Here is a 22317-nt window from a genome sequence, read left to right on the forward strand (position 1 = left end):
ACTTTATAACTCACTGTTCTGACTTTATATCAAGCAATTCTGACTTTATATCACGCAGTTCTGACTTCATAACTCGCAATTTCTGACTTTATATAACGCAATTCTGACTTCATAACTCGCAATTGTGAATGTATATCTCGAAAAAAAAAACTAGTAAAATTGTGAGGAAAAAAAAGTCCTGTTTTATTTTTTATTTCATGGCAGAAACAAGCTTCCATAAAAAAAAAAATGGTGTATAACAGTGATTTTACCGTATTTTTATTTTTCACTTAAAATTACACTATTGTTCAAAAGTTTTGGGTCAATAAGATTGTTTTTCTTTTATTCTGCAATGATGCATTTGATTGATCAAAAGTGACAGTAAAAAGGAACATGCTTACCACAAAATAAATAAATAAATAAACTTAAAAAACACATGAGATGAGAATTAGATAAAAAATGTTTCTTGAGCACATATTAGAATGATTTCTGATCATGTGACACTGAAGACTGAGGCAATAATGCTGAAAATCCATCACAGCGACAAATATATAAACAAACAAAAAACAGATCTTTTAAATTGTAATACTATTTCACGACATTACTGTATTTTTGATCAAATAAATGCAGCCTCGAAGATCATAAGAGACATTAAAAATCTTACAGACCCCAAACTTTAGATCGTATATTTTTTTTTAATGGGTTGGCTGAACTGGGTTATTTGAAGCGACCAGAGCTCATGAAGCATTCAGGTAAATTGACATAGATAATGTGATTAAATTTGATCATGATTTATTTCCTCAGGTCTTTTCTGTCTTTTGCTTTAACATTTACACTCATGGCCCCTTTTCCCCCGGCCTACATTCCACCGTACTCTAATGCAACTCGATTGTGAGGTCACAACGGTGTTTGAGCGGATCAATGGGGCTGCGGCGGTGTCCATCAGAGCGGGCTGCATTATCTCACTCGGCCCTTTTCCCTTCTGACTCCAACTACACAGGAATAGCACAGCCAAACCCGCCCCCTTTTCACCTCATCCGATCGGCTCTGCTAAAACTCTCCATTTTCCTGAGCTGCGGTTCCGCCACATGGCAGCAGATTTGATCCTCTCAACCACACTCTGTTCTTTCATTTCACCAGAACACCAGGAAAACCAAAGTATGTTGAGGGCGTGGAAGGGACGATAATGAGAAACTTCGACGTGTTTCTGCGGCCTGGCATGTCAAGTTTACAACACGCGATACTTCTCGAGTGTCTGGGAATTACATTAAAACGCATTGCCATTGCCAGAGCCCCGAAACGCCCACCAGCGCAGTTCATGCATCATGAAGTCTGCTGGAGCCTGCTTCATAAACAGCTTTCCAAAAGCAGGACAATTGATTAGGCCTGGAGTCACTGCTGACTCACGCTGTTATGGACGGATATTTCAGGACACGGTCAAATCTATACAGTAGAGAGAGAGAGAGAGGGAGAGAAAGGGACAGACTTCCAAATCTAATTAAGGGGGAAAGACTTCATTCTGTGAAGTGGGATTTTTTCACTATACTGTAAAAATGTTACAAAGCAGATTAAAGTAGTTCAAGTAGGCTGGAACATTAACATTATATCAGTTAATGAAATATATATTACAGCGAATTTCTTGCAGCCACAGCTTTTAAATTTAAAAGAATTTTTAACATTCAACAGTGCATGTTAACCGAACGCCTTTAAAAGCGTTTTGTACATCTCTCATTGCTGCAGTCTGACTAACATTTTCTGACAGTAACGGAGCTTCTTGCTGCAGATTTTAAGCAGTTGATTAACTAATGAACAGTCATAATGATTTTTGTATGTGTGTGTGTGTGTGTGTGTTGGGGGTGTTGGGGGGATATGGGACACATTACTCCTGACATGTAAGACAAACGCCCCCAACAAACAGTCTATTAAACCATCAGATAAAGTCTAAAGGTCAGTGATTATTCAGTTCTAGTAGATAAATGTGTCCTTCATGACCTGCTTAAGAGGAACACTCAAAGAGTTGATATAACCATGACTACAAGTGCAATTATGATTATATTACAGAAAACGTTAACCTTTTTTTTTTTTTTTCAAGTAAAATTGTACAAAAGGTGCAGAAATGACACGATGAAGAAACTAAATTCTGAACTTTGCTTTTCTTACTAGATAACTAAGGAGGATTGTGCCAAATTGATGAATACATCTTTCTTTAAAAGTATTAATCTACAGATAAAGACATATATATTTAAGTATGGCACTTTTCTAAGTGATTAGACTTTGATTTTAGCATAGAAACACCCCAGCAGCCAACAAAAACACCATAGCAACACCTTGACAACCACCCAAAACATCCCAGAATTGTAGTGATGGGTTTTAGATGGGCAAGCACCTTTCACATTTTCATCAGTGTGAAAGAAGAATCTTCAATGTGAAAATCCAGTTTTATTAAAGATAATATTATATTAAGGCTCATGACTGAAAAAAAAATCCTCTGTTTTTAATCTCAGAAAATAAAGAGACGTTGTACTAAGAGGTGGAAAAACATAGTGACAACACTAAAGAAACCAAATTTGGCATTTTGCTCAGGAGAAAGAAAAGTAATTTAGATTAGTACACCCAATAGCGTTTGTAAACGGATTATAATTCTTTCAAGGGGGGGAAATGGTTTTTACGTATTATGCTGCATAGAGAGATTTGGAAGTCAGATCCTCGTTTCTTGCTTAATTTCCTTTATTATCTCAATAAAGCCAAAGGATCCACCGTTTCCTTTGTCTCAAAGTCGAGCGTTTATATAATTTCTGCTCTGGTTTTAGCCGGTCAGGGTCAATGAGCATTCGTGGTCAGACAGCAGGAAGGACAAAGTCCGTTTGAAAGACATTTGCACCTCAATGACATGGACCCAAAGTTTCCTCTATAGAAGCTTTAGTGATGTCCACTCTAGTGATGTTCAGCTCTGTGTAACATGACCAAAGAGCGATGGGTCAGCCATTCTACTCCCAACGTTATGAGTTTGCTCATTCAAACGTAGTATTCAAATGTCTTTAAACTTCAATTAACTACTCATTCCATTTGCCATTCGAAGCAGTTCACCTAAAAACTGCCATAAAATGTATTTGATTTGTCTAATAATAGTCCGGACATGACAAAACATTTTTTGCTTTGTGATATGCATTGACTTTATGGAATAATTCTGAGTCATCCAGTGTTTTGTATTGTTTGTTTTGGCTCTAGAGAAAGAGCCTCTTGTGCCTTTCCTGCGGCGATGCGTAAACTGGCTGTTGGGCTGGTTTTCATCTATAGTTTATGCTCTTTTTTTTTTCCACATCTGTATTATGCTGTGCGGAACGCAGGGAGAGGTGTGCGAACTTCCTGTGCATGAACCGGTGCTTTTAAAAGTGAATGGGTCTCCTGCTCTCCTGATTAAATGACGTGGGTCAGGAACGGAGGCAGTAAATAATATATTAAAGAGAATGCTCGATTTCATCGCCATGGCAACCTCTCCAGCAGTGCCATAATCGCTATAATCTCCCCCTGAGGTTTATCAGTCATTCTGGTCAGTCACCACAAGGGTCGCTTTTCAATTCCTTTCAGGTAGATAGGTAGCCAACTCTGAACTCCAGCGAACAGGCCCCACACCGACACACAATGGAGTCCTTTTAGAGCCCTACCTTATCAGTTGCACTGCTGTACATGACTCCACAGATCTGCTTGGTGCAACTGGTGGGAGAACCTTTTAATCAGGGCTCAAATACACCTCCCATTTAACCTCGTCGAGCTCCGTTACCGTGTAAATGTTTTCATACATACAAGGTGCTTTTTTACGACCGAGATTCGTTGTGGAAAACCGATACATGTGTTTTTAATTACACAAGATTCTGTACGATGTCGGGGCAAAGAGGTTTCAATAATGCATCTTATTACACTGCATTAAAAACATGCCATTAGAAGTTTAACTCGTATATCCATTCTTTACCAGAGTGCTTCTCATCTAGTAATTTGCGGCGCAAAAGTGGGTCTATCTGCAATAGTAAAATACAAATAATAAAATCACTAACCATATAACTGTGCACAGTTAGGATAGCAAAATAAAAAGTGGAAGACATTTCTGTATTGTTTTTGTGCAAAATTTCTGCTAGTGTATTGAGTCGCAACTTGGTATTAAACACCGAATACTAATATGAAATTTGAATCCTGAGGCAAAAATCATTATAGAAACACTGGTGGTAACACTTTTTAAAATATTTTTAATGCATTTATTAGGCCTGGTAATGCACCTCAAAATGCACTGTATGAATAACTCTAACCACAGTTATAATACAGTATAATATACATACATTATATATTATACTTATGCTACGCCATTAGAAAAGTATAATGCATTAAAAGACAACCAATTTCAGATTTAACCAGGAATCTCCAAATATTATAAATCATTTTAAGTTATAATTATTTATGAAAAGATATAACGCATTATAACATGCATTATGAATACCTTTATAATGCATTATACATAAAGGCTTTATATAAAATGTTACTGCATTGGTAGCACAGGGATGATCTGAAAAGTGTGGGTGACGCATTATAAAACTTACCAGCTTTGCTCATGAATATTAATTAACACACGTATGTCTGAACACTGGTATATAGACACTAGTCAGATGTTAGTCTTAGTAAAATTACTGCTTAAATGACATGGTTTGTTTTTTCAGTTCACAACTGATGCAACCAGATTACAGAGGTTTTGGCTTGGGCTTAAATTAGTGTTTTTTTTGTTTTTTTTTTTTTGTTTGTTTTTTCCAGTCTCTACAGCCAGGAAAAATAAACCTGTTTAAAATATAATGATTGTTTATGTATTTATTGTTTTAAAAAAAATGGTAGGAAGTAGTTAGAAGTTTCTAAAAGTATGAATGTGTTTATCCGCTAGCTACACCCACCGTAAGCACAGCTAGTAGTCCTAGCGTCCTTACCGGAAACACCAGGATCAGCTTTCGCTGTGACGGTAAGTCAGGAGTTCCTGCGTCTCTGCCGCCCAATTCCCATGATCCTACTCTAATTCCGTCATCACCTTTAGGGTGACATTGACCCATTCTGTGAGCAACAGCCAGGCAAAAATGCTAATTTGACGAGGACAGCGGACGGTCTCTTTGGAGCCATAATATTTTAATCTCCCCAACGTGGCAAATCAATCGGAAAGTGACCATCTGCCAGGATATGAGTGTCACTGCAGAGGGGTAATGAACAGAGAGCGAGTGATAAAGATCACCATCATCGGTCTGCTGTAAGCTCCCTCGTACCGACCGCAGAGGAGCCAGATGACAAACAGATGAGTCATGTCACCGTGTCACCTAATAAAGAAATATTACCAGACTCAAGAAAACAGCCCACGGAAGAGTCTCTTATGCTCTGTGCTTTCGTGTATGATAATAGAATGCAGCGGTTTTGGTATTAGCAATAAGGTTGAGGTGAGATCTAAACTGCTTTCATAGTCTTCCGGGAACAGCCACTGGGGCCGACAGCAAAGAGTTTTAATATGGTTATTCAAGCTTGACACGGCATGCTGTCCCACCGAGAACCGAAAGGATTCCGGACCTCATCATGCTTGCCAAGCCCTGTTAATGTAGTTTGAACTGTGCTTTGTCCTGTCAAGGGCTACAGCTGTTTGTAAATGAGCTTGCAGTTTCAAAGCTGGCCAGTATTATTAAACACTTGCGGTTGACAACGTTGCTTACTGGGGGAGCTTTAAAGGAGGAAAGGGACCCATAATACCCCGAATCAGCTTGCAGCCACTGGAGACGCAGCTTGATACCTGCAATTTTTTGACGCTTTCTTGCTCCCCGCTAGCCAAATACTAGAGAAATCTATGGAAGGCAAAGACGCCAATGAGAAGACGACTCTTCCTCCCACAGAGCGGTTTCCATAATCCTGCAATATCCTTTATAAGGGCATGTTGTCTTTAGAAGTCAGGTCTCACCAGAGGGAGAACAACAGGGCAATGCAAATATCCTCGACAGGGGAGACGCTCTCAGGCTGAATGAGATTTGTGCGGGGAACAAAAAAATGTTTTTATTGAAGCTCGGTAAGCTACGATAAGGATGCAACCCTCAGCGTGGGTCCGAGCAAACATCTTCGGTATTTTGTGGCCAAATCTTAGCATTATAACTTTATTAACTAGGGAAATATCTACAGTGGAAACTGAAGCCATGGTATTAATCCAGATATTGAGTTTCAATGAGACGGCCACTCTTACTGACCACTTCCGCTGTCCTGACACATTATTGGGCCGCTAAAAACACAATACAAAAAAAAAAAAAAAAAAGAAAAGAAAAAGAACTTGCAGTGTCAGTAGTTTAGCAAAAAAGCGTTAAACGTGTTTGTGAGCTATCAGCTCCTGGGCTCATTGGTATTCAACACCACCATTTGCCCCAATTCATCTGCATCCTTCTCTTCCATGGCAACAGCAGGCAGGCTATCAGGAGGTTCTTTGATATACATGCTAAATAAATAAAAAAAAAAAAAAATAGCACTATGTCATTTAGTTTGGGGTAGGACCATAAAACACATCCTGCTGGTTCTTGCATTGTTAAGAGAAGTCTTTGTAAAACTGGCTTCAAGCTTGTTGTCATTTGCATTAGGTCCAGCCCCTCTCCTTTTTTACGTAACTCTGCTGAGATCTTTTTTTTTTTTTTAAATCAGTTTTACAGACTATTGTATGTTTTATGGTGTGATGCTATTTATTTATTTATTTATTTATTTATTTTTTACATGAGCATGTTTCGAATTTTGAATTATGACAAAAACACACATTAGTTGATTTTAAACTTTGGTTTACAAATGGTATCAGTTTTTTTTTTTTTTTTTTTTTTCCCAAAACCATATAAAAAAGCATCATGAATTCAACAAGTCGACATTTGTAGTAGATAGGCATGCAATGTAAAACTAGCTTTTTAAAAAGATTTTTGATGATTTTCAAAACATTTTCCAAGCAAATTCGTTAAGTGCACTTAGTAATTTTTAATTATAAATACAATTTATATATAAAGAAATTAATAGTGAAAAAAATAGTTATCCATTTTATTTTACATGGAGCAGGTCACCTAATGAAGGCTGAAATGTTCAGATCACATGGCCAGTCAATTTGTATTCACTTTATCTTGGTCACTTTCACTTAAAAAAAAAAAAAAAAAAAAACAGTAATGGATGATATGATATAGCTTTTTTACAATAGTAACTGAACACATTTGCGTTTGTTACGTGTTTTTACTTATACAAAAGACCCTTTTAATATAAGGCAATTATCTTAAATAGGCATCAAAGATTCTTGATACTACATGTCTTTACAATGACAAAAAAAAAAAAAAAAAAAAAAAGATATCACATTTTAATGACTAAGTCCAGCTATTAGATAAGACGCCACTACACATATTTCTGAGTTCTTTGTGTTTTTTTAGTGCTGTTAAGTGGCACAAGTGAGACCAAAAACCTCCACACTGACTCACACATGTAAATCAACCTTTACACTTAATTAAGCACAATGGGCCGTATCAAGGTCATGAATTCTTTCTTTATAGTCGTCTATTGACGAAGCATCAACTGCACTGCCAGCGTCTGGCTTTCACACCCTGCTTCATATCTGAAAACCCTCGAGGGGACACTAAAAATGCAAGGACAACCTGGAATAAAAAATCCTATATGACACTTGTGCTGTATGATTTTAAGTTCACAAGCTATGGGTATTCATTAGCAAGATATACGGTGAGATAATTCCACCCCAGAATCTATCTGCTGCTCTTAAATTGCTCACACTGACAGAAATTAGTGCTTATATGCCTTGTTCGAATTCTCATTTAACTACACCAGAAAAGAAAGACCCAGGGCAAAGGGTTTGCCGACATTTACAGAGACATGTTGAAATATTCTCTTTTTGGGTAACACGCCGTTAATGGCCCCATGACGATCTGAAATCCTAATAAACCTATTCCATCCAATCAAACAAGATTGCAATCCACACTATATACTGTATTAAAGACTAGAATAAGTCCTCAGCCAGTCCAGTATAACTGGAAATCAAATGGAAAACTGAGTTACCGCATCCGTGGTGGCTTACAGATGCCTTAAATATGAAATAGAATGCAGTAAAATTCTGAAAACCACACACATGGGGGAAAAATGGTGGTGTTTGCTAAGTGAAGCATCAGTATCAATATTATATATGAAGAGTTTGGAATTCGAATGAACATTTGAGTGGAAAATCAGACAGTAACTACCTAGCAACCACCCAAAACACACTGGGAACTGCAAAGATGTGTTAAAAACACTCCGAAGACCTTAGCCAGAATTGTGAAGAACCACACAGCAACCTCCTAGCATCAACCTACAACATCCTAAAAGGCTTTTGCAGGGCTCTAGCTATATTATACTTCAGTAAAATTTATTTTATTTTAAATAATATTTTATTATGTAAAACAAACCTCTGTCTCTCAGAATTGTCAATTGCTTAGTAAATAAAAAAAAAAAAACTCCAGTTAAGCCTTGAAGCTCTTTGGATGTAGTTTTAATACTCTTGACCTTGAGGTCCACAGAATGTGCATTAGAAACAGTCTCCTCTGGTACTAAATAAGATGCCTCCAAAAGACTTTCAAGGCTAAAATGTGTTAATAAATGAATGTGAGAGAAAAAAAAAAAAAAAATGCTATAAGAGTGCTGTAAGAGTTCTGGTCTAAAATGCTACATTCATCAGGCAGTCAGGTTATTGGGCATAACTGTTTTTTCAAACTATGTGTTCATGGCTCATGAAAAGTTATTCATTCAGTTTTTTTTATTTTTATTTTTTTATTATTACAGATAACTAGAAAAGTCATGGGAATTCATTGACATTGGAGACAATGATACTGATACTTTATTGAAACATAAGAAGTCCATGAAGTCCCCTGAGCTATAAAAGTCAAAATTTACCTCAGGTTTTATAAATAGTCTCTCCTTCGAACTCATGTTTGCAGTCTGAATGGTGCAAAAAAGCACTAGAGCCTCTGTTTTACAAAGTTCATGGGAATTGGCTTCGGTCAACATTACTTTAAATGTATGAATGTGAGGTTCTTAACTTTAGGACCACTTTTCAGTAAAATCACAGGCACCCAGACTCTTCAGCACATAACAGCCCCCGCTGTAGTCCGGCTGAAAGGATGAGTGTGTTTGAAAACGTGTCTGAGGCTGTCTGAAAAATATCAGAATGTAGTCAGTCACTCAGACTGCAGAGACGAGGCGCAGATGGCCCTGAATGCTTGAGATGCTACAGCAAAAAGAAACTGACTGAACAAAAGACTGAACATGAGCTATTTCCAATGTATTATATATACACTAGCATGGAATGCTGTGTAAACTGGAGAGATTTTCCACATTAAAATGTCATATTTGGTAATTATCATTTTAGGAAAGAGTGTTTAAATCATGCAGACATAGACCAGATTCAAGGGGTTTCTTATAAAACATTGTTTCAAACACTGCAGTGGGATTTAAGCACCAATGTTGAGCTTTAAACTAAGTAAAACAGAACCTCTTTGAATCATTTGGAATGTTAGTAAGAACTTTGTATTGAAACCCAAAAGAAACTCTTAAGTTGACTCCTTCAGTATGTTTTTTTTATGTATTTATGTATTTAAGATAAACAAGTGCTTAGGGAAAAAATGCAATATTACATGTGTAGTTCTCATATTTTTTTTTATCAACTTTGCATTCAAAATGGGTATTATTGCGCAAACACAGTAAATTGGTCTTTCCTTTTCCATTTTAAAAATGATCTCAAGAAATGAGTTTAAGTGTTAATAAACAAAATCAATTGAATTAATATTAAAATGGGCTATAATTATACATTAAAAAGTAACGGGTTGACATTTTTACAGTTTTACTAGTCTGTGCTTAAGGTCATTTCACTTCCTTCAAGAGATTTATAACAACGAGAATCAATTTATGGTAACGGGGTTGACAGGTTAAGTTTTTCCTATTCTCACAACATGATAAAGTGAAAAAAGGAGAAATTTATTTGTTCTTGTTAAATTTATTTATTTATTTTTTTTTTTTAAATGATTTTTTTAACGATTATGCCAACTTTTTTGTTTGCTTAATTTAATAATTGAATTACAGTGGTAACGGTTGATAATCTGTGTACAATCTATAAATGTTTTGTTTTAAAGGATACATTATCAGTAAAATACTGTTTTAATACATTTAATATTTTCTAAATTAATTTGATGGCAATGTATTTTTTTCTAACCTTTTATGATTACTTTAATCACTTTCATGTAAAGTGAATTATCATTGTGTTTGAAATTCTATATAAAATAAACTTGCCTAAAATCTAAATGGTTGGTCCGCCATTCATTGTTAAATTTATTATTGTTGTATTACTTACAGATATATTAATGAGGAACACAAATGGCACTCATTTCGCAAAATGTCCCAAATATCAACATCAACCTTCTGTAAAGGGCTCAATTCCAAGGCACAGAGTAAAAATTAACGACACCAGCTTTCCGACCTTTAGATTAATCTTGTTCTTGGGAATGTTTCTTTGTCTGGGTGTCTACCTCAAAGCATTTTTTAAACTACAACAGGATACAGATCATTTAGTAGGACTAGCGAGAACAAACCTCCTGTGAGTAACAGAATCTGCTGCAGATTTTCAGCCATCGATCTTTGAGATGACATCACTGATACACTCTCCGCTGAAGAACGACTGCAACATCTGCTGTGACGGCCACACAAATGGGAACTGTCCTAATTTATATAGCAAGAAACTGAGGAATGCTAAGCTAGGCTTGTGTTACTCACTTTGAAAATGAAGCAATTCAAAAGCCTTTTATCTTATATTTAGTTGTTGTTACATTAATAGTTCACCCAAAAATAAAAATCTTGGCATTATAAACTTTTATCACAAAAAAGTAGGCCTTTTTTTTTTTTTTTTTTTTTACTATAACGATGCATGCTTACTCTATGAAAAGAGCAGTGTGAACATCCTAACTATCCTCTTTTATGTTCAACAGAAGACAGAACAGAGTGCAACAGCTGGGTTCCAGAAGCAAAAACTAAATAAATTCAGTTGTTGTTAATCCAAATGGTTGTTTATCCATGGTATTTGCTTCTGCTGAAGCATTTGGTCCGCCTTATTTCAGCTTATATTTAAAATAATCGTGTGTAACAGTGGAATTTCTGGTGAAAAACTACATTACCTATGATACTGTACAGAAAGGTTCACCAATCAAAGAGTCAAAAAAAGCAACGTGCCAAATAGCTCATTAGCTCCGCCCACTTCCATATTGTAGGTCTAAAGACGTTAAGTACACAGTCTTGTACCTTTGTTTTTTGTCTGAATTTCAAAAACATTGCTTCAAATCAAAATCAATGTTTCAAAAACATTGCTTCAAATCAAAGTTTGTAGTGTTGTGATTTACCTCGTAGCTGATTGGCTTGCTTCATGGCTTTTTTAAAAATTAATGGAAAAAAAAATACTTTCGGAACTAGCGCCTTTGAAAAAGGGGACGGAAACTGTCGCACTCTATGGGCCCTATTTTAACAATCTAAGCGCATGGTCCGAAGTGCATGCCGCAGGTGCACTTACGGTGTGTCCGAATCCTCGTTTTCTAGTTTAATGACAAAAAAAAAAAATGGTCAGCGCGCCAGGTGCATAGTCCAAAAGGTTTGTAGATAGTCTCTTAATGAGTCAAGGGTGTGTTTTTGGCGTAATGTGCAATAAACCAATCAGAGTGTCATCTCCCATTCCCTTTAAACGGCAGTTGTGCTTACACCATGGCAGATTCGCTATTTACATGGCGGAATTTGCAAGCAGAAAGACTGAACGCTTCTCCAGAGAGGAATCCTTTTATTTTTATTATTTAAAAATTTTGTGTGCTGCTGCGCATCCCTGTGAGTGTAACAAGCATAGTATACACTCGTTGTGCACCCACCTATAGGTGCATATTACTAACGTGCCCTTTGAATAACAAAACACCATTGACTTTAGACCAGGTTTCTGTTGATCAATGGCACAGTCGTTTTCAGTTGCCTCAAAATAGCAACACGCCAACAATGCGCCTGAACACACCTCGTTTTCAGAACAGCACACCCATGGGTGAACTGGATGTGAAAATGATTACTGCGTCGGGCTGAAACTAGCAAGAAAAATATAAAAATGCGTCGCGCCTAGCGTCGCATTGCACTGGGTGTATGACAGGGCCCTATGTCATGCAAGTTTAGAATGACATGTAGGTGAGTAAACAGCCACTGAATTTTCAATTTGGGGTGAATTATTCATGTAATTGTTAACATGACATCAGTTCCAGTAAGTAAAAGAGATACCCATTATCTAAAAAGTTAATGTGGGAAAGACATAGTCAGCGTGATCAGCGTCAGCACTCTACAGCCATCTTGATTTTAGTCTTCTAGATCAGTGATGATGTTCAGAGTTTCAGGAGTAAAACAGAAGAAAGGAGATGAGTAACAGTGATGCATCTTTTCATCTTTGTTTTCAAAGATCCGAGACTGGAACGTCTCAGAGGCGAATCCACAACCCCATCTCTCGGCTTCATCCATCAGTCTGATCGAATCTCTTTTAGACTCGAAACAAAAACAAGAGAAGTGAAACAAAGATGGTTATAATAGGGGCCTGTATCTCCTCATGATATCACCTCCTCAAGATCTCCTAAACAACCACATTACAGAGAAACAGTCCTGAGAGCGCCAGAGAGCCGAATCGTAAATATTTCACAGCACAATTCTGTTTAGATTTGATATGTGCTTTAACAAGAAGATAAGGTGTAAGGTCTGATTTCAATGGGTCTGCTGTGACCTCCTGCTGCTGTACCCATCATTTCACCAACCAGCTTGACACCAAACAAGATAAGAAAGAGCCAGAGACACAGACACAACACACAGAGACTCATGTGGGCTACATCCACTGAAAACCTGCAAACACTCAGGAACCTGTAATAAGAGATGGTCTTCATCACTGTCAGTTTAAGCAATGCATAGTTGTCTTCTCAGCTGAAGCTGTCCCTGAAAGAGCAGGCATTTCTCTCTAATGCCATCAGTGTTGAGGAAGCAACTTTGAAACTGCAGCTTGCCAAGCTGCAAATAATTTGAAGTACTTCAATTTACAGTCAAGCTCCTCCTGAAAAAGTAGTTAGCTACAACTAATATAAGGTAACTGACTACATTGGAACTGCTTAAGCAAGCAATATCCACCAATTAAACTTGACTGAATTTAAATTCACTGGAAAAATGTGGTAATCTGCAATTGTTGCTAATTTGCTGCTAATTTGTTATATTTGTTTAGTGAGATCAGATAACAATTTTGACTTGAATAAAACTAGATAAATTAGATGTTATTACATGGAGCAAAAATTATTACCTGAAAATAAATAAATAAAAAGTGGTTGTTGTCTAAAAATCTAAGGTATTCTGTTTAAATGCCTGACATTACATGTTCTAATAATTAATAAATAAATAATTTGTCCCGAACCGTATGGTACGGACGTCACAGATCAGTTCATGCAGTTATACGACAAATACAGTCAGTCATAGGCGATCAACACTCCAATCCAGAAGGGGGCGTGCGCGGTAATGCATTGTTGCCTAACCACTTTTAACCAGCATTAACCACCAATAATCAGAATAAGTTTTGTTACTTTTGATAATAAACAAAGTATATATTTTTTTTCAAATTCTGTCAATTTTCTCACAAAATTCAAACAATAAATGCCATTTTGACGTGTTTTTTTTTTTTTTTTTTTAAGTGTGACGTAACAGACGCTGTATAGTAGGCGCCTCCTCAGTTCAAACGGCAGCGCGCAGAGTGAGTGAACGTGATCATCTCTTCCTCTTCACTACTAGTTACAAAATGAACATGAATGAACATCTATACACAGGTATGTTGAAAGATACAGTACAACTTACCGAAACGTATCTTGTGTAATCACTCAACCAGTATTCTAACCACAGAAAGACATCAATAAAACAGCTTGTAAACAATGTCACACATTTACCTTAGAAAAGCCATTCTGTGGCCACAGCTGTTCGCTAAAGAAATAAACTCTTTCGCTAAATATATGCACTGTATTAGCCTATATATTAATTATATGTTACTTAACCTGATAGTGATGTCTTCATTATTTAATATATGTTTAAATAAATCCATGAAAACAAGTTATTACAGCCACTGTGTAAATGATTATATTTCAACAACAAATTTGGAGAAACAAAATTGTATAATTAGATATAGAAGTTAATGCAAAAACTGCATATGTTGGTCCTGTTCTGTTTACCCAAAGGGGGGTTATTGATGCTCTCCCTGCTCTTATCCATGCTAGGCTGCATGGATGCGCAGGGAGTTCTTGCCCAGAACAGAAGCATACCGCCAATACAAACTCTATGCATTATCAATCATATCTGACGATAGTGGTCCTGACAGAAATGAACTCTGTTGTTAATTGTAACCTTACTACTCTCTATATAGATAACAGCATTAGCAGAGATTTTTTTTTTTTATCCTTAAGAATATTTTAAGTATAATTGAATTAATTTAAAGACAGAGAAAAAAAAAAAAGTTTAGTTTTCTCACCCTGCTGTACCGAACCGTACCGAACCATGACTTTGAAACCGAGGTACGTACCGAACCGTCATTTTTGTGTACCGTTACACCCCTAATATATATATATTAAAATAAATAAATATTTAGATTAAATATCTAGATTAGAACATGTCATGTCTGGCATTTAAACAGACTGTTTCAAAAGCTTTAAAAAATTACAACACAGTTGTTCAAGCCCTAAACTATGGGAAAACAGCTGATCTACTATCACACACATATTGTTGCCATTTTTAGTTAGTTGTTCCCCAACTGAATGCAACAAGAAGAATTTCACTCCGTTAAAAAAAAAAAAAAAAAAAAAATGCCTGTCCTATATTAACATGCTTCATGCAGCTGATTAGAGCTAAATGCAAAACAATGCAAATGAATTGACAACGTCAATGAGTTTCAGTCACTTTCTCATCGGATTCATCACCCACACCCGCAAGTCTATTATCCTGAAACCATGCTGCAAGCTCTCTTTTTGTAAGCCACTACTAACACTAATAGAGCCCAATAACACAATGTTTTGTATCATCCAGCCCTCGCGGGAAGAACAGGAAACAAAGTAACGAGTAACATGTGACAGGCCCTGTTTGATTTTTGCATGACAAACACCAATCAGGAGGCAGCTGTGATGAGGCTTAATCCATTAAAACCAGCGTCTCCTCCCGGTTAAATCCTAATGAGGATTTAAAGAGCTCGGCTGCAGGGGGCCGTCGGACAACAGACACACCTTGCTGAGCGGTCTGCCCCCGACCCACTATTCTCCTTTCTTATCATACAGATCAGGAGGAGGGCTGATGAAAGACGGTGAAGACGAATGCGGGCATATTGACCCCCCGGCCGCTCGGCATTATGGGAAGTCTGATCCCTCAGTCTGATAGAAAACCCCTGGGTAAGAGGAAAAACAAAAAGCAGGAGACAAGAAGAAGAAAGACACAAAGAGAGCTGTGTAGTCTGAGGTATAAAAATGAAAACAAAGGAATCCGAGATCTGGATCCAAGATCTTAATAAAGAAGCTAAATAAGGGCGTATTCAGATATATTGATATTGACGGAACGTCGATATGAACAAAAAGCCACAGGGCTGAGGCTGAGGGGAATTGGCTTTAAGCCGCTCAAAGATAATCAGTTTCGCTAGTTTAAATGTTTCCTTACAAAGTGTAACTGCACAGATGGGATTTTGAGGCATGTGAAAGGCTTGTCCACACTTGTCCGTCTCTAAAGAGAACGGCGCTTTTTCACAGCAGGATCCACGTCATTTAATCAGACCCTTCAGTAAGAAACAAATCTGCGATGAATCTTGCACATTAGCATTCTCTGTTTAAATACAAAGGGAATGCATACATATAGCAGCCTAAGCTTGTCTGCAAGACTAGCTGAGCTGGTTAGTCTAGTTTATTTTAATGATTTAAGAAGGGTTTTGGGCACTTCTCAACTGGTCAGGCTTGGGAACCAGCAAAGACCAACAAACTCCCTTAGGCTGGTTTGTTTACTTTTTTTTTCTCTCTCTCTTTAAGCAGGGTTAGCGATACCAAAATGGATCTGGATCCCGGATCAAGACAAATAATTAGAAAATAGCTAGTTCTTTCTATTATTTTTGTTTCACTTACATTCCAGAGAATAGACATAAAATCACAATACAAAACACATATTTTCCCTAAAATACTTGCTTGACACATGAGGAGACAAATGCACAACCCCGTCAATCAAAGAAACTGGAAAGATCCGCTCTAATTCTGTCTATGTGTGAGTTCAGAGAGACCAACAGCCCAGAGACATGGAGAAAAGGACAGAAGATGAGAAAGAGACATGTGGGTGGGAGAAAGACCGTGAGAGTGAGACAGCTAGACAAAGACAGCAACAGAAACAACTCAACAAACCTTGATATGAGCACCCCCCCCCCCCCAAAAAAAAAAAAAAAAAAAACACTAAAACAACCAGCCTTCATTTCTCATGATACATGATACATGAACACAAAATGTGTATTTGTGGACTCACACAAGCACACACACACACACACATACAGATATATATATAGAGCTGCCATTCTAGACGTCCCTGTGACATATTTTTACTGTTAATCAGCAGACATTCAACTGAGGTGTTTAAAGAGTCGAGATAGACAGCTCATTTCAGTCAGAGAGACAGATGGTTCATTTCTGCCAGAAAGACAGACGGCTCGTTTCAGACAGAGAGACAGACAGCTCATTTCAGTCAGAGTTTGAAGGCAAGAGGGACAGCAGCTGTCCAAATAAGGGGCCCATGTGAGATGGAAAATATGATTTTTAGGTTACACTTATATAGGGAAGAGTGTTAACCTTTGGGGGATGATTCAAATGTAACAAGGATTTGTAGAATTGTGGTGGGCGATATGACAAAAATTCACCGCATATAAAAGTCATTTTAAAACAAGGTTACTCTGCATAAATATTTTTTTTTGTATTTATGTATTTATTTTGATTTTTTATATTTGAAAATTTAGGCAATATATTGGGAATATTTTAATGAAATTAAAGTTACTTCATCTCATCTGATAATGTTCTTTTTTAGAACTTAGAACGGAAATCAACAAATTATAAAAAAAAAAAAAAAAAAGATTCAAAACTTATTCTACATCCCTTAATCCTGCCCAATACCTGAACTTAATCACTACAAAAACTACTTTACTATTATATTAATAAGCAGTAAACTATGAGTTTATTGAGGGAAAAGTCATAGTTAATTATGTCCTCCATACTAAAGTGTTACCATGATAATAAATTATGGTTTTGTAAAGCATGCAGATAGACAGTTGTGCAAAAACTGTATACAGTGTTGGCAGACATCGACCCTCATGCGGTGTATATCATTCAGCTCTTGCTAATGGTGAGAGTTTTCATCCCAAATATTTTCATATGCTTTGAAGACATGCAAATGACCTACAGTCCTGTATTTATTCATATCATGTTGCGAATCCGAAAATCAATAGGGATGACCTTTAAATATCTAAAAAGTTTGACTGAATCTCCAGTTCTGAGTTAAAAACCGCAGTTGAAATAGAGGCATCATAGGTCAAGATTGCAATCAGCCTCCATGAAAAAAGAACATCATGAAAGGAAACTATTCACTTGAAGAAAATCTGGCTTATATATTTGCCTAATAGAGGCAGGTGAAAGTTAGCTCTTCAGAAATTAAAAGTTCAATCTTTAATTCTATTTTGTCAAAAGGCTACAGCCGCCAAGAACGCTGTTAATTCTAAGATGTGTGATTTGCCTATCTGGAAGTCACACAGAAGCTGTTCTGATATGAATTAAGATGGAGATGGAGAAGTGTTTTTATGAATACAGGCGGGTGGCCGCCGGTCGAGGCCACGGTTCCCTGCTATTCGTTGTGAATGAGCCCAAGGCAGCAGGACACGGACGGATATTATTCAGTCCTTTCCATAATTAAAAAAAAAAAAAAAAAGAATGTCTCGTATTACTCAAAATCCTTACCAGAAAATTGGCCAGACATATAAAGCAAAGCTTTCTTTCAGAACTACTTAGCCCCATCGTGAAATAAGCCAGTGACAGTGTGTTCAAAGAAAAACTGTAATTGCTTGTAAATAATGATGCTAATTTATCAAACAATAAACCTGCACCCTGTTACTGTACATGAATGAGTCAATATGAGTCCTGTTGACTTTTATATTAAGTGAATAAAAAAAAAAAAGCCTGTACTCTGAAAATGCAGACACATATGCTTGGCCAACACATAGTACATATTTAACATTTGTTTTTACAATACTATGGCAGTGAGAATCAAACAATACTTATTAATCATGCTCTGACACTGAAATTGAGCTTGTGTAGCTAGAAGTTTCTGCATTTAATGAAACATACAGATCTATCGGCTGAGGAGAGAAAACAGCCAATAATATATATATATATATATATATATATATATATATATATATATATATATATTATGCCAATTTCTTCAGTTTTAAGTTTTATCATAAAATGACTCACTCTTGCGAGGCAGTAATATCACTACGATTATCAAATAAGCATTAGGAGCTCAGACTAATATAGCAATCAGCATATACAACCCTGATTCATTTCTATAAGAGCACAATGCCACATTTCATGGCATTCAATGGCAGACATACTATCAATAAAACGGCTCCACAATACTTCATCACTGCTTTGCGTTTCAGCTTCATAAAAACCAGAAAATGTCGTTTGAGAAGATGCAGGGAATACAAATGAGCTACATCCGAACCTATAGTCAGCGTTCGGCCCACGAAATGAAATCAGAAAGATGAGATCTGAAGTTTCTAGGATATACTCGAGAGAAACAGGGAACAAACCCTCAAGCAATCAATCTCTCAAAGTTTCTGCACAAGCAGAAACTTCCAGCCATGGCTATGGCAGTAACCCATTTAATTCAATTATAAAAATGCATTAAAAAGATATTACGGCAGGGACAGAGTGTAATGAGGCGTGTTTACTTGAGGATATTGTTTATAATGAGCAGTTGTAGGGTTTAGGCCTATAGTTAGAACAGGACATGAGAGTAAACAGACTGGAGATGAGATGAGGGAAAACTCGGAAACACTGTATGGTCTTTCTTTTAATTTAACCGAAAAGAAAACGAAGGCAAGCTCTGTGTTAATGCACACAGCTTCCCAAGTACCTCAGGCTATCTGTCTGGAAGGAAACAGCCATTATTCATCTGAGCTATCAGAAATGGTGTCTGCTTCAAATGTCCACCTCATAAAAGACCAAAAAACAGCACCATAAACCCAAACTGGTGACTAATTCAGATGATAGCAAGAATATGTTGCTTTTGTGAAAGATGTGTAATATTTCGAGGGAAAAATAGTCTTACCGTCAGAACTCTGTACAACCGTCAAGACGAACACCAGGCCACAGAGGACCAAAGACTTCCATTCTGAACATCCCATCCTGGCTCTGACTGGACTTGCCGCTTTCCACATGTCTGGGTCGAAATCACTGTAGTCACAACGATCCAGGGAAGTCACTCTGAGAGATAACCATCATTGACCTCCGAGCCTGCAAGAAAACCACAGTGGACTGTCAGTGTTTGGCTGTCGATGAAGAGCTCCTCAGGCATAAAAACTTCCTCCTTTAAACTGCTCCAGTCTCACTTGCCTCAGTTCCTCCATGCAATTTTTTGTTTGTTTTTTTTGTTTTTTTTTCCAGTAGCAAATTCACACAGATTTCCTCCCAGGTGTAGAAACCCTCTATTGGAAGGTGACTGAGACCTGAAACAGCACCTCCCGCATTACAAACAAGCCATTTACCTCAAAGCCTGTCGTTACCGTTTATCAGACTCTTTTCTCCCAAACCTGTTCTGCTACCATCCTTTTCTGAGAGGAGGCAGCTTTCTCAGCTTTCTAAAGCCACCTGCTGCATATTCTCCAGCCAAACAGAACTCTGTCATATACAGTATCTCATATTTTAAATGTTTTCCTTCTCTGCATGTTTACACCCTCCACCGGCCTCCCATAAAACACACTCACGGCCTCATGGGAAACATCGTCACTCCAGTAACGAGCCACTTAGGAGCCCATTAAAAACAGTGTGTGCACCCCCCCTAGGTTTCTTGAAGATACACTAAATATATCTCACCACCCTTTAATACATCATTGCATTACAGGGCATTTCCTCATGTCTAGTCAAAAAAAAAGTATTGGAATTTTTGCTTCCTGGATTGTCATATATATGGTTGTGAGGTGAGAAATTACTGTTAATTATATTAACATTATACAAGTAGAGGTATTCACTGAATAGAACATTTCTGTATGATCAGACAAAGAATGTCTGAATGGCCTGCTATTATTAGTATTCAAAAGTCAACAATGTGACTATAAATAGTATAGTGTGTAATAAATAGTACACACACACACACACACACACGCGCGCGCTATCAAATCGATTAATCACAATTAATTGCATCTAACAAAAAAAGTTTGTTTACATACTATATGTGTGTGTGTGTGTATATATATAGACACACACACACACACACACACACACACACACACACATACAGTGGTATATATAAAATATATATCACATTAAGTTTACAATTAATTTTGAAATAATATGTTTAATCTGGCAAAACGTATAATGCATGATTTTTTTTTTTGGTTCACATCAAATATTGTGGACACCAACGATACTCCTTTCATGAAAAGACTCAAATGGTGGGTGTAGCATCATTAGCATTAGCATCAGCAAAATAACAGCACAATGCTGTGGAGCCTCCCAACCTACTTAGATTCTGAAAGAGAGTATTTTTTTTCTCCCTAAAATCATCTGTGCTGAGATTTTTAGAGATAAAAAAAAAATCAGTAGTGATGCCGTTGTGGTGGCGGCTCACAGCAGTTAGCAGTGAGGAAAATAAATGCATAAAGGATAAGGGTTGATCCCTACATAGTCAAAGGGTGTTCGACTAAATCAACGACAACAGCTCCGTACTTTCATATCTTCGTCTCACGCTGTGAGCAGTTAACATGCTGATCAGTTTCCAGAAGCGGAGCCATGGACGAAGGCGGCCCGCCTGACTCCCGCGCTCCTCATTAAACGTGTTGAGGTCTCTCCCCTCCACGGGAGGCCTTATCTCCCTAAGCTGCAGCAAAGACCGCCGATCAACACCTGTTAAGTGCTTCAAACAAATACTGCCGTTCCAACGCTGACGCGGCACAGCGGGAAAGCCTGTTGTCGCCATTCTGTGTGTTTTGTATTCTCAAATCAAATTAAAAACTGTAATCATGACAAATTAAGACAGCAACCGTTCATCTTCAAAGGATTCGGGCCGGTATGTTTGATACCGGCACTTCCTTTGATTATGGAACAAACCGGGCTGCCGTTTTATGCCAAAAGCTTCGCTGAATTGTGTTGCTCACGTAGAAACTAACAAAGCTATATAAGGGCTGTGATCGATGGAGAGGTCTAGACCCAGAAGGCTTTTTCACAGCTGTGTACATCTGCTCCAACAGCCCAGCAACACTTACAGTTCCTCAACAAAACAGTTGCATGAAATAAAAAGAGGAACTTTGAAAGAACATTCCACTTCTCCGGGTGAGAAGAGAGCCGTTCAAATCAGATCTGAAAGGCCAGTTTGAGATGTTAATGCCAAAACAGAGAAACAAAGGGCAGATGTGTAATTATGCGGCCGTCTTTCTCCCAAGCGGGAGTGAGACCCACCGGAGAATAGAGGAGGAGTCATCTATTCAGAGGGGTGGGTGCAGGAATAATGCACAAGAGGCAAGGCCGAGGGGGGCGGAGGGGGGTTTACAAACTTTACAATGCGAGATTGACAGCTTGCAAGTCTCGCTTGACCTCTGAATTAACCCCCAAGCTTTCAATGAACTACAAAAAGAGCCATGAGATTGATGGTCAAAGAATATGACAAGTGTATAAAAAATGGGCCCATAAACAGGGACACGCATTCGCACAATAGAACTCAAACACACCAACATCGTGACAAAGCACACAAGCTGACATGCTAAATATTCATAAAGGGGAATTTGTGAAACATATCTTTTCCAGCAAGGTGATTTTGTAGTAGTTTTACTTTTAAGCATTCCATCACACCAATAATGTTTAACTGTTAACAAATTGCAATCTGAGTATTAATCAATTGCATTTCATGATCTAGCTAAAGTGTTATGTTGGCATAGATCACGTCTTCAGAACAAGGTCGCCGGTTTTACAGTTCAATTTGACA

The 22317-nt window shown here is 37.5% G+C and overlaps 1 protein-coding gene across 38 annotated transcripts in view; it reads right to left on the reverse strand.

The window, feature by feature from the left end:
• The window catches only part of adgrl2a (adhesion G protein-coupled receptor L2a), a 112475-nt gene that overhangs the window by 66869 nt on the left and 23289 nt on the right, over positions 1 to 22317 (reverse strand). For 37 of the 38 annotated variants that reach the window (XR_007182056.1, XR_007182058.1, XR_007182057.1 and 34 more), the window contains exon 2: positions 19450 to 19634. Coding sequence is in view for 35 of the 38 variants with exons in the window: in XM_048171868.1 (XP_048027825.1) it covers positions 19450 to 19558 (109 nt within the window). In the remaining 3 variants the exon portion in view is untranslated. Of the gene's footprint in view, positions 1 to 19449; positions 19635 to 19733; positions 20101 to 22317 lie in introns of those variants that run through there. The other variant, XM_048171834.1, reaches the window with a different exon arrangement.

The sequence above is a fragment of the Megalobrama amblycephala genome, linkage group LG21, assembly GCF_018812025.1.
Source record: "Megalobrama amblycephala isolate DHTTF-2021 linkage group LG21, ASM1881202v1, whole genome shotgun sequence".
NCBI classification, from domain to species: Eukaryota; Metazoa; Chordata; class Actinopteri; order Cypriniformes; family Xenocyprididae; genus Megalobrama; species Megalobrama amblycephala.